Here is a 12,892-nt window from a genome sequence, read left to right as displayed (position 1 = left end):
TCTGTGACTGGGGGTTAGGGTTAGATCTGTGACTGGGGGGTAGGGGTTGGGGGTTAGGGTTAGATCTTGACTGTGGGGGGTTAGGGTTAGATCTGTGACTGGGGGGTTAGGGTTAGATCTGACTGGGGGTTAGGGTAGATCTGACTGGGGGGTTAGGGTTAGATCTGTGACTGGGGGTTAGGGTTAGATCTGTGACTGGGGGGTTAGGGTTAGATCTGGACTGGGGGTTAGGGTTAGATCTGTGACTGGGGGGTTAGGGTTAGATCTGTGACTGTGGGGTTAGGTTAGATCTGTGACTGGGGGTTAGGGATAGATCTGTGATGGGGGTTAGGGTTAGATCTGTGACTGGGGGTTAGGGTTAGATCTGTGACTGGGGGTTAGGGTTAGATCTGTGACTGGGGGGTTAGGGTTAGATCTGTGACTGGGGGGTTAGGGTTTAGATCTTTGACTGGGGGGTTAGGGTTAGATCTGTGACTGGGGGGTTAGGGTTAGATCTGTGACTGGGGGGTTAGGGTTAGATCTGTGACTGGGGGTTTAGGGTTAGATCTGTGACTGGGGGTTTAGGGTTAGATCTTGTGATGGGGGGTTAGGGTTATATCTGTGCCTGGGGGTGGTAGGGTTAGATCTGTGACTGGGGGTTAGGGTTAGATCTGTGACTGGGGGGTTAGGGTTAGATCTGTGACTGGGGGTTAGGGTTAGATCTGTGACTGGGGGGTTAGGGTTAGATCTGTGACTGGGGGTTTAGGGTTAGATCTGTGACTGGGGGTTAGGGTTAGATCTGTGACTGGGGGGTTAGGGTTAGATCTGACTGGGGGGTTAGGGTTAGATCTGTGACTGGGGGGTTAGGGTTAGATCTGTGACTGGGGGGTTAGGGTTAGATCTGTGACTGCAGGGTTAGGGTTAGATCTGGGGGTTAGATCTGTGACTGGGGGTTAGGGTTAGATCTGTGACTGGGGGGTTAGGGTTAGATCTGTGAATGGGGGTTAGGGTTAGATCTGTGACTGGGGGTTAGGGTTAGATCTGTGACTGGGGGTTAGGGTTAGATCTGTGACTGGGGGGTTAGGGTTAGATCTGTGACTGGGGGTTAGGGTTAGATCTGTGACTGGGGGGTTAGGTTAGATCTGTGACTGGGGGTTAGGGTTAGATCTGTGACTGGGGGTTAGGGTTAGATCTGTGAACTGGGGGGTTAGGGTTAGATCTGTGACTGGGGGGTTAGAGTTAGATCTGTGACTGTGGGGGTTAGGGTTAGATCTGTGACTGGTGGGTTAGGGATAGATCTGTGACTGGGGGTTAGGGTTAGATCTGTGACTGGGGGTTAGGGGTTAGATCTGTGACTGGGGGGTTAGGGTTAGATCTGTGACTGGGGGGTTAGGGTTAGATCTTTTGACTGGGGGTTAGGGTTAGATCTTTGACTGGGGGGTTAGGGTAGATCTGTGACTGGGGGGTTAGGGTTAGATCTGTGACTGGGGGGTTAGGGTTAGATCTGTGACTGGGGGTTTAGGGTTAGATCTGTGGGACTGGGGGTTTAGGGTTAGATCTGTGACTGGGGGGTTAGGGTTAGATCTGTGACTGGGGGGTTAGGGTTAGATCTGTGACTGGGGGGTTAGGGTTTAGATCTGTGACTGGGGGGTGGGGTTTAGAATCTGTGACTGGGGGGTTAGGTTTCGATCTGTGACTGGGGGTTAGGGTTAGATCTGTGACGGGGGTTAGGGTTAGATCTGTGACTGGGGTTTAGGGTTAGATCTGTGACTGGGGGGTTAGGGTTAGATCTGTGACTGGGGGGTTAGGGTTAGATCTGAGACTGGGGGGTTAGGGTTAGATCTGTGACTGGAGGGTTAGGGTTAGATCTGTGACTGGGGGGGTTAGGGTTAGATCTGTGACTGGGGGGGGTTAGGGTTAGATCTGTGACTGGGGGGGTTTAGGGTTAGATCTGTGACTGGGGGTTAGGGTTAGATCTGTGACTGGGGGTTAGGGTTAGATCTGTGACTGGGGGGTTAGGGTTAGATCTGTGACTGGGGGTTAGGGTTAGATCTGTGACTGGGGGGTTTAGGGTTAGATCTGTGACTGGGGGTTAGGGTTAGATCTGTGACTGGGGGTTAGGGTTAGATCTGTGACTGGGGGGTTAGGGTTAGATCTGTGGACTGGGGTGTTAGGGTTAGATCTGTGACTGGGGGGTTAGGGTTAGATCTGTGACTGGGGGGTTAGGGTTAGATCTGTGACTGGGGGGTTAAGGTTAGATCTGTGACTGGGGGGTTAGGGTTAGATCTGTGACTGCAGGGTTAGGGTTAGATCTGGGGGTTAGATCTGTGACTGGGGGTTAGGGTTAGATCTGTGACTGGGGGGGTTAGGGTTAGATCTGTGAATGGGGGGGTTAGGGTTGATCTGTGACTGGGGGTTAGGGTTAGATCTGTGACTGGGGGGTTAGGGTAGATCTGTGACTGGGGGGTTACGGTTTAGATCTGTGACTGTGGGGTTAGGGTTAGATCTGTGACTATGGGTTAGGGATAGATCTGTGACTGGGGGTTAGGGTTAGATATGTGACTGGGGTTTAGGGTTAGATCTGTGACTGGGGTAGGGTTTAGATCTGTGACTGGGGGGTTAGGGTTAGATCTGTGACTGGGGGGTTAGGGTTAGATCTTTGACTGGGGGGTTAGGGTTAGATCTGTGACTGGGGGGTGAGGGTTAGATCTGACTGGGGGGTTAGGGTTAGATCTGTGACTGGGGGTTAGGGTTAGATCTGACTGGGGGGGTTAGGGTTAGATCTGTGACTGGGGGGTTAGGGTTAGATCTGTGACTGGGGGGTTAGGGTTAGATCTGTGACTGGGGGTTAGGGTTAGATCTGTGACTGGGGTTTAGGGTTAGATCTGTGACTGGGGGTTAGGGTTAGATCTGTGACTGGGGGGTTTGGGTTAGATCTGTGACTGGGGGTTAGGGTTAGATCTGTGACTGGGGGTTAGGGTTAGATCTGTGACTGGGGGTTAGGGTTAGATCTGTGACTGGGGGGTTAGGGTTAGATCTGTGACTGGGGGTTAGGGTTAGATCTGTGACTGGGGGTTAGGGTTAGATCTGTGACTGGGGGGTTAGGGTTAGATCTGACTAGGGGGTTAGGGTTAGATCTGTGACTGGGGGTTAGGCTTAGATCTGTGACTGGGGGGTTAGGGTTAGATCTGTGACTGGGGGTTAGGGTTAGATCTGTGACTGGGGTTTAGGGTTAGATCTGTGACTGGGTCAGTTAGGGTTAGATCTGTGACTTGGGGGTTAGGGTTAGATCTGTGACTGGGGGGTTAGGGTTAGATCTGTGACTGGGGGGTTACGGTTAGATCTGTGACTGGGGGGTTAGGGTTAGATCTGTGACTGGGGGGTTAGGTTAGATCTGTGACTGGGGGGTTAGGGTTAGATCTGTGACTGGGGGGTTAGGGTTAGATCTGTGACTGGGGGGTTAGGGTTAGATCTGACTGGGGGGTTAGGGTTAGATCTGACTGGGGGGTTAGGGTTAGATCTGTGACTGGGGGTTAGGGTTAGATCTGTGACTGGGGGGTTAGGGTTAGATCTGTGACTGGGGGTTAGGGTTTAGATCTGTGACTGGGGGTTAGGGTTAGATCTGTGACTGGGGGGTTAGGGTTAGATCTGTGACTGGGGGGTTAGGGTTAGATCTGTGACTGGGGGGTTAGGGTTAGATCTGTGACTGGGGGTTTGGGTAGATCTGTGACTGGGGGTTAGGGTTAGATCTGTGAGTGGGGGTTAGGGTTGATCTGTGACTGGGTGTTAGGGTAGATCTGTGACTTGGGGGGTTAGGGTTAGATCTGTGACTGGGGGTTAGGCTTAGATCTGTGACTGGGGGGTTAGTGTTAGATCTGTGACTGGGGGGTTAGGGTTAGATCTGTGACTGGGGGGTTAGGGTTAGATCTGTGACTGGGGGGTTTAGGGTTAGATCTGTGACTGGGGTTAGGGTTAGATCTGTGCCTGGGGGTTAGGGTTAGATCTGTGACTGGGGGGTTAGGGTTAGATCTGTGACTGGGGTTAGGGTAGATCTGTGACTGGGGGGTTAGGGTTAGATCTGTGACTGGGTTGGGGGGAGCTGACCCTCATATGGTTGGGAGGGCCAAACAGACCAGAGGGTTAGGGTTAGCTAACCTAACCCAGAGACCAGAGGGTTAGCTAACCTAACCCAGAGACCAGAGGGTTAGCTAACCTAACCCGAGACCGAGGGTTAGCTAACTACCCAGAGACCAGAGGGTTAGCTAACCTAACCCAGAGACCAGAGGGTTAGCTAACCTAACCCTAACCCAGAGACCAGAGGGTTAGCTAACCTAACCCTAACCAAGAGACCAGAGGGTTAGCTAACCTAACCCTAACCCAGAGACCAGAGGTGGCAGAATGGAACGCTCAGGTTTGGGTGTAGTGTTTGAGCAATCATTTCCCTTTTATAAAAATGTGTGTGTGTGTGTGGTGTGTGTTTGCGCGCGTGTGTGGTGTGTGTGTGTGTGTGTGTGTAGAGCGTGGGAACGGCGGCTGGGGCCTGTGGTCTCCCTGGTCTGCGTGTTCTGTGTCGTGTGGTTCAGGTCTCGTCCTGCGTCTGCGTCTCTGCAACTTCCCCGTCTCTCGCCGCGGGGGCGGCGGCTGCCGTGGCAACACCACAGAGACACGTCCCTGTGACGCTACACCCTGTCCAGGTGAGAACACAAACAAACAAACAAAACCACATGACTGCTATTGTTGATGTTGGATCGACTGACACACTGTCTGTGTGATTGTAGTTGTCGGGGGCTGGGGACCGTGGTCTTCCTGGTTACCATGCAGTGTGTCGTGTGGCAGTGGGCTGATGATTCGTCAGCAAGAGTGTTCTAACCCCGCCCCCCGGCATGGAGGCAGGAAGTGTGTGGGAGAGACGGCCGACTACGCAGCCTGCGATACACAGCCCTGTCCAATAGGTAGCATACATAGACACCCAGCTCTAACTCCACAACACAGCCTGGTTTATTTACAGTAGTCTGGGGATTCATATAGCTCTACAAACATGCTAGCTTCTTCTAAAGCATTTCAGATTTTGTCATCCGTTTGCTTTACACCAGCTGATTAATGAGCCCACCGGGGTCTGTCCTTCTACCCAAACCACCACTGACCTTGTTTTGGTGTCTGATAGATCGAGGATGTGGGGTTGTAAACTATGGGCTCAGTGATCATTACATCTTTTTCTGTAGTAGGAAGGTTCAGAAAAACTATGGAGAACTATAGTGCAGATGTTTTGGTTACTTCATTGAGATAATTGTACTGGTCTCCTGTATTGAAATGCATTGAGGTGATAATGTCTGAGACCATTTGTAGAGGCTGTATACAAGGTGGCACTAGATGGATGTTGTTGAATTAAGCAAAGAACTGAACCATAGATTAACGATTACATTTTAAAAGCAATGAAGTGAAGAAATAAATTCTATCTGGAGATCCAGGGCAGATTATGTTTTTTATAAGCTATAAGAAATGAAGGAATGAGGTTTATAGGACGACAGAGAGGGCCAAGAAGGAGGTTAATAGGATGATAGAGAGGGCCAAGAATGAGGTTAACAGGAGGAAAAGAGAGGGCCAAGAATGAGGTTAACAGGAGGACAGAGAGGGCCAAGAATGAGGTTAACAGGAGGACAGAGAGGGCCAAGAATGAGGTTAACAGGAGGACAGAGAGGGCCAAGAATGAGGTTAACAGGAGGACAGAGAGGGCCAAGAATGAGGTTAACAGGAGGACAGAGAGGGCCAAGAATGAGGTTAACAGGAGGACAGAGAGGGCCAAGAATGAGGTTAACAGGATTATAGAGAGGGTGTTACGAACCGGCTCAGAGTTCGCAACAAAAGGAAGACAACGTGGAGACAAGGAGTATCAAAATATATATTTATTAAATAAAGTAACTAAGTAATTAACAATGGTGTGTGTAATCAGTAATCAGTAGTGTAAGTGAGTGTTTTGCATACCTGAATGTAATAATGCAGGGTGTTGAAAGGTGCCAAAGCAAATAACCAAAAAGCCACAAAACTACACAACCAAAAACAACAAAGTGTCTGCGTGGAGAGAGTCTTCCCAATGACTGTGGAAGAGGTGTCTTTATCCTGGGACACACCCGAGCCCAGGTGTTTCCCATCTAGCTGACGACCCTTCCCACTCCACCCACTGGCATCCTAATAAGGAACAAGAGCAAAGAGAGAAAATACAGCAGACAGAGTGGGAGGGTCGTCACACCCCCCCATAAAACCGGGGACCAACAAGGACCCCGGAACAACGTACCAGCCTCTGCCTCCCAAATTGACAAGGGGTTAAGTGTTCAGTTCCACCTGCCCCAACCAACCTCCTCCCCAGACCTCAGCAACCTTTACACAGGAAGCAACTTTTAAGAGGAAAGAAAAAAACGAGACCAGGAGGGAACAGACAGGAACGACAGAACATGACAACACCAAACAACGGTCAGTCACGTAAATATTCAGGAACAGGGCGCACGAGAGAGCGCATCAGCAATCACGTTACCAGTTCCCCGGATATGCCTCACATCGAGATGGAAGGATTGTAAAAATAAACACCATCTCATTATCCTCTGATTAGGACACATCATGGACCTGAAAAAAAAGGTGAGGGTTATGGTCGGTGTAGACCACAATAGGTACTACTCCCGACCCAACATACACTTCAAAGTGTTGTAGCGCCCAAATGAGTGCTAGCGCTTCTTTTTCCATGACCCGAGTAGTTCAACTGATAACGGTTAAACTTTTTGGAAAAGCAACTAACAGGGCTCTCAACCCCAAATTGACACAGGCCTCTGCGTCCCAAATTGACACAGGCCTCTGCGTCCCAAATTTACGAGAGGTTACATGTTCACCTTCCACTTGCCCCAGCCAACCTCCTTCTCCCCAGACCTCAGCAACCTTTGTGTACAGGAAGCAACATTTAAGAGGAAAGGAGAACACAAGACCAGGAGGGAACAGACAGGAAAGTTAGAACACGACAAAACCAAACAATGGTCAGTCACATAACACTCAGGAACAGGGCGCACAAGAGACCACATCAGCTACAAACGCAAACAACATCTCCCAACGGTTCAGTCACAACTCAACGGTTGTCATTTCCCAACGATTCATAGTCACGCCAACGATTCATAGTCACTAAACTCATAACGAATACGAGTACAGACTAGAGGGTGTAATAAAGGCAAAAAATGTCATGTGCCCTACTCGTCAGTGGCACCTGCCAATAGCACAATAACAGGTCAAATTTGCTCACAAACTTAGCTGCGCCGACTTGATCAACGCCGTCCTCCATCTGAGGAAGAGGAAATTAATCCGGCTTAGTGACTCCGTTGACATTACGGTGGTCCGTTCCATCCGGTTTACTGACCAAGATACAGGGAGAAGCCCAACTGGAGAAAGAAGGCTCTGCTATCTTACTCTCCAGCATGTACCTGACCTCAGCATCCAGACAACGCAGTTTCTCTACAGAGACTCTATAGAACCGCTGACGAATGGGGTCAGCATCTCCAATGTCAATATCATGCTCTATCAAGTTTGTACGTGTAGGTGTCACAGAAAACAAACCTGGAATTTTCCGAATCAGACCAACCAGCTCTTTCCGCCCATCAACAGGTAGCTGAGTAAGAGGGCTATCCAAAATATCCAGTGTCTCAGAGTTTTTCAATCTACCCTGCAGTATGCAATCATCGGGACCAGGAACATTTTTTTCCTCATGCACAGACCTAACATTAAAAGAACCAAGGGAAGTAACGTTATCAGCCAAACTAACAGGTTTACCATCCTCTGTAGACACCCACTTTCTCATCAGAACATCCTCTTGGAGAAAATAACCATGTGCGACATCTCCCAACTGTTCCACAGGCACAATTTGGTCACGCAACTCTTCTAATGTGGGGTCAGTCCGTGGCGCATTGTTTAGATCGGAGCGGAGTACAGACAACGGAATAACAGGGAAAACAGTGAGAGACTTCTTTGTGGTATTCTGATTTACCGGAGCAGGGACCAGGTCACCATGGCTCATAGACCGCGTCACTGCACCCGCAGAGAACACCGCTGGGAACCTCTGCGCACTCTCATCAGGAATCCCTACAATTGACGGTTTAGTGGAAACCACTAGAGATGGAAACACAACAGGCCACACACACTCACCAGCCAAGTTATTCCCAAGGATAACGTCAATACCCTCAATAGGCAACGAAGGACGCACCCCCACAACAACCTCACCTTTCACCAGTCCACAATCCAATATCAGTTTATGCAATGGAACTGACAGATTGTTCAAACCTATTCCCCTAATTAGAACACTATTCCCAGAATCAGTCTCAGCAGAGAAGGGTAACACAGATTCCAACACAAACGATTCCGAGGCACCTGTGTCTCATAGGATCTTCACTGGCACTAGGTTCTTACATCCTAACATAGACACAAAACCCTCCGTAACGAAAGGTAAATAGCCTGGGTCAATATGAACTTTCACATGGCCCTGGGCCTGAGACAATGTTTCAGGAGTAAACTGATGTAGAACAGACGCAGCTAACGCCGTAGGCCTAGATTTAACGTTATCACACGTACTGAATTTACCCCTAGACCTGAGAACCGGACATTCATTTTTCCAATGACCTGAGCCGTGACAGTAGTGACACTCTTGACCAAAGTCAGTTTTACCACGGGAGTCAGGCTCAACCCTAGTTGAATAAAACTCTGCCCGTGAACCAGAGTATCTCTGTGAGCGAGGCCCAAATCTCTCCGAACGCCCCCACTCACTCCAAGTACGGGGTTCTACAAAAACACTTTTGTGAGTCAAAACATATTCGTCTGCCAAAACCGCAGCTTCAGCGACAGTTTTAACTTTCCGCTCGTTAATGTACGTGGCTATACGATCAGGGATTGTGTCCTTAAATTGTTCTAGCATAATCAGATCACACAGCCCTTGAAAAGTCATAACCGCAGAGGCGGAACACCAGCGATTAAACTGTGAAGATAATTTTCGCGCAAACTCAACATGAGTCTGCTTATCATCCCTTTCTAAAGTTCTAAATCGTTGGCGGTAAGCCTCAGGAACCAATTCGTAAATCTGTAACACCGCCGTTTTAACCTTATCATAACTGACACTGTCGGCTACACTAAGAGCTGAATATGCTTCCTGCGCTTTACCAGTCAGCACACACTGCAACATTAAAGTGCGATCAGAATCAGGCCAACTCCTAGCGTCAGCAACACGCTCAAACAACGAAAAGAATGTCTCAGGGTCCCTTTCATTAAACTGAGGCAACAACCGTAAATTCCCAACAATGTCAAATGTGTCCGGGGCACGACCAAAAGAGGAACGATTCCTAAGTAAATCTGCGTCACCTTCCCAGAGCAAACTCTCCTGAGAGCTTTCCTTCCCTAACCAACTCTAGTCGCTCTTGTTGCAGCTTGATTTTAGCACGCTCCATATCCTGTTTAAATTCCAATTCCTTCTCATATTTTACCCGATCGTGCTCTAGCTTCTCACGATCGTGCTCTAGCTTCTCACGATCGTGCTCTAGCTTCTCACGATCGTGCTCTATCTGTAACAGAAGCAGCTCTTTCTGCTGTTCAAAAAGAAGACTACTAGGACTAACCGATGGAGCGGTAATTGTGACATATCGGGGAGACGGCGAGTCCTCAGTAGAGGCTGCCCCAGTGGTAACGTCAAGAATACCACTCTCCATCAGATTGGCCTTCAATATTAACCTAATAGAATTTTTTAGACGTTTATCACTAATTTCAACCTTGTAGTGTTCAGCAACCTTCAACAGCTGTTCTTTAGTACATAAGTCTAACAGTTCCTCTGATGGAAAGCGAATGAACTCGTCTACATTAGACGCCATAGTCAGAGAGAGAAAGAAAAAAAAAAAAATTCTCACTCAACCCCTCTGAGCACACCAGACCACAATAAGAGAAATAACAATCACACTGGCACCACAGAAAGAGAGATGATATGGAGCTTCCCCCAAACCTACAATAACTCAACCCTAATCTTCATGCAGATTTGCAGTGGGTAATTATGCACTGTAGCCCGCTGGAAAGGAAGTAACCCCCCAGCACGCTGGTAGATTCCACCAAACCACGGATGTGCCCCCGAGACAACTGCTCAGTCCACAGACACCACACAAAAATAACAAACATTAACAATGCCCAACATATTCCAAAATGAAATACATCGCTAAGCCTATCAGGGGAAAAAGGCTATAGCTCCTGGTGGTAAGGTTCACTACCCTATCCAAATCTCCCACTGAGGTACCCAGCTGATTACACTCACGTCCTCAGACCAATGTCCCAACAACAAGTAGAACAAGCGTTTCCAGGCTGGGCCTGGAAACTAACCAATGTACTCTCTCCAACACAGCACACAAACCAAACAAACAAAAGCAACCAGTACTGAGCACCAAACTCAAACTAACAAAATATACAAACAAAGCACCTATAGAATTTAACATACCTCCACGTTTTCTCCCAAACACAATCCGTTCAAGATCCCGGATGAGCCCCCACTTGTTACGAACCGGCTCAGAGTTCGCAACAAAAGGGAGACAACGTGGAGACAAGGAGTATCAAAATATATATTTATTAAATAAAGTAACTAAGTAATTAACAATGGTGTGTAATCAGTAATGTAAGTGAGTGTTTTGCATACCTGAATGTAATAATGCAGGGTGTTGAAAGGTGCCAAAGCAAATAACCAAAAAGCCACAAAACTACACAACCAAAAACAACAAAGTGTCTGCGTGGAGAGAGTCTTCCCAATGACTGTGGAAGAGGTGTCTTTATCCTGGGACACACCCGAGCCCAGGTGTTTCCCATCTAGCTGACGACCCTTCCCACTCCGCCCACTGGCATCCTAATAAGGAACAAGAGCAAAGAGAGAAAATACAGCAGACAGAGTGGGAGGGTCGTCACAAGGGCCAAGAATGAGGTTAAAAGGATGAAAAGAGAGGGCCAAGAATGAGGTTAACAGGATGACAGAGAGGGCCAAGAATGAGGTTAATATGATGAGCAGAGAGGGCCAAGAACCATTATTCCACTGACAACATAGTTGCGAACAGGAACAATCCAAGTAAACTATGGACGTTTTTGAAGCAGTTAGGATACAGTACAGATAATTTATTCCATAACAGTCTAAACTAACATATGGAATTGTTTAAGATGGCCATACCAAGGATAATTTAGCTATTTGATTTTGAATTTTAGGACCCCTTTAGTATAAAAAAAAATATGTCAAAAATAATTTGATGAAACATTGATTTTGGCCTTTCTGCTAAAATCAAATCAAATCAAATGTTATTGGTCACATACAAATACCTCAAAAATGCTATAACTTCAATTTCTCAAACATATGACTATTTTACACCATTTTAAAGACAAGACTCTCGTTAATCTAACCACATTGTCCGATTTCAAAAAGGCTTTACAGCGAAAGCAAAACATTAGATTATGTCAGGAGAGTACCCTGCCAAAAATAATCACACAGCCATTTTCAAAGCAAGCATATATGTCACAAAAACCAAAACCACAACTAAGTGCAGCACTAACCTTTGATGATCTTCATCAGATGACACTCCTAGGACATTATGTTATACAATACATGCATGTTTTGTTCAATCAAGTTCATATTTATATCAAAAACCAGCATCATTCCACTTTCTGGCGCCTTCTGAGAGCCAATGGAAGCCTTAGAAAATGTCACGTTACAGCAGAGATGCTGTATTTTCGATAGAGATGCCACAGAAGGAGAACAAATTGTCAGACAGGGCACTTCCTGTATGGAATCTTCTCAGGTTTTGGCCTGCCATATGAGTTCTGTTATACTCACAGACACCATTCAAACAGTTTTAGAAACTTTAGAGTGTTTTCTATCCAAATCTACTAATTATATGCATATTCTCGTTTCTGGGCAAGAGTAGTAACCAGTTTAATTCGGGTACGTTTTTTATCCTGCCGTGCAAATACTGCCCCCTAGCCCCAACAGGTTAAATCACTAATCCAGGGTAATAATTTATCCATGGAGCTAAAACAAACAATACAGGTACATCTCAATGGTGGCATTGGCAGGGGCTCTTGTTCAGTGCCACTTTATGCATGCTCTTCCTGGTACAATAGTGCCCGCAAGATCATTATAAACAAACTGTGGACACCTCAGAACTAATTCGTTAGTATTATTCTTAGACTTCCAGCACATACCGATCTTGACCATTCGCACTTAGAAAGCCTCAGATGGCTCAAAGTGGAGGAGTCTCTGTCAGTCTCTCTCCTCCTCAAAGTGGAGGAGTCTCTGTCAGTCTCTCTCCTCCTCAAAGTGGAGGAGTCTCTGTCAGTCTCTCTCCTCCTCAAAGTGGAGGAGTCTCTGTCAGTCTCTCTCCTCCTCAAAGTGGAGGAGTCTCTGTCAGTCTCTCTACTCCTCAAAGTGGAGGAGTCTCTGTCAGTCTCTCTCCTCCTCAAAGTGGAGGAGTCTCAATCAGTCTCTCTCCTCCTCATAGTGGAGGAGTCTCTGTCAGTCTCTCTCCTCCTCAAAGTGGAGGAGTCTCAATCAGTCTCTCTCCTCCTCATAGTGGAGGAGTCTCTGTCAGTCTCTCTCCTCCTCAAAGTGGAGGAGTCTCAATCAGTCTCTCTCCTCCTCATAGTGGAGGAGTCTCTGTCAGTCTCTCTCCTCCTCAAAGTGGAGGAGTCTCTGTCAGTCTCTCTCCTCCTCAAAGTGGAGGAGTCTCAATCAGTCTCTCTCCTCCTCATAGTGGAGGAGTCTCTGTCAGTCTCTCTCCTCCTCAAAGTAGAGGAGTCTCTGTCAGATCAAGTTTTGTCTTGTTCATCAGATTTTCCACAGTATGGTCCCCAAGCACCTTGAAACAACTTTAACTTGGTCAGGGAT

The 12,892-nt window shown here is 47.6% G+C and overlaps 1 protein-coding gene across 1 annotated transcript in view; it reads left to right on the top strand.

Annotated features, from left to right (window-relative positions):
* Window positions 1-4,377: 4,377 nt before the first annotated feature.
* Window positions 4,378-12,892, top strand: part of LOC115189565 (thrombospondin-2-like) — a 39,589-nt gene continuing 31,074 nt past the window's right edge. Inside the window, exons 1-3 of the mRNA XM_029748183.1 lie at window positions 4,378-4,390; window positions 4,563-4,673; window positions 4,758-4,931. Of these exons, the coding sequence (XP_029604043.1) occupies window positions 4,378-4,390; window positions 4,563-4,673; window positions 4,758-4,931 (298 nt within the window). The remainder of the gene's footprint in view (window positions 4,391-4,562; window positions 4,674-4,757; window positions 4,932-12,892) is intronic.

Source organism: Salmo trutta, unplaced genomic scaffold (assembly GCF_901001165.1).
Source record: "Salmo trutta unplaced genomic scaffold, fSalTru1.1, whole genome shotgun sequence".
Taxonomy (NCBI): Eukaryota; Metazoa; Chordata; class Actinopteri; order Salmoniformes; family Salmonidae; genus Salmo; species Salmo trutta.
Note: the sequence above shows the minus strand (reverse complement) of the source record. Positions and strands in the feature narration are given on the sequence as shown.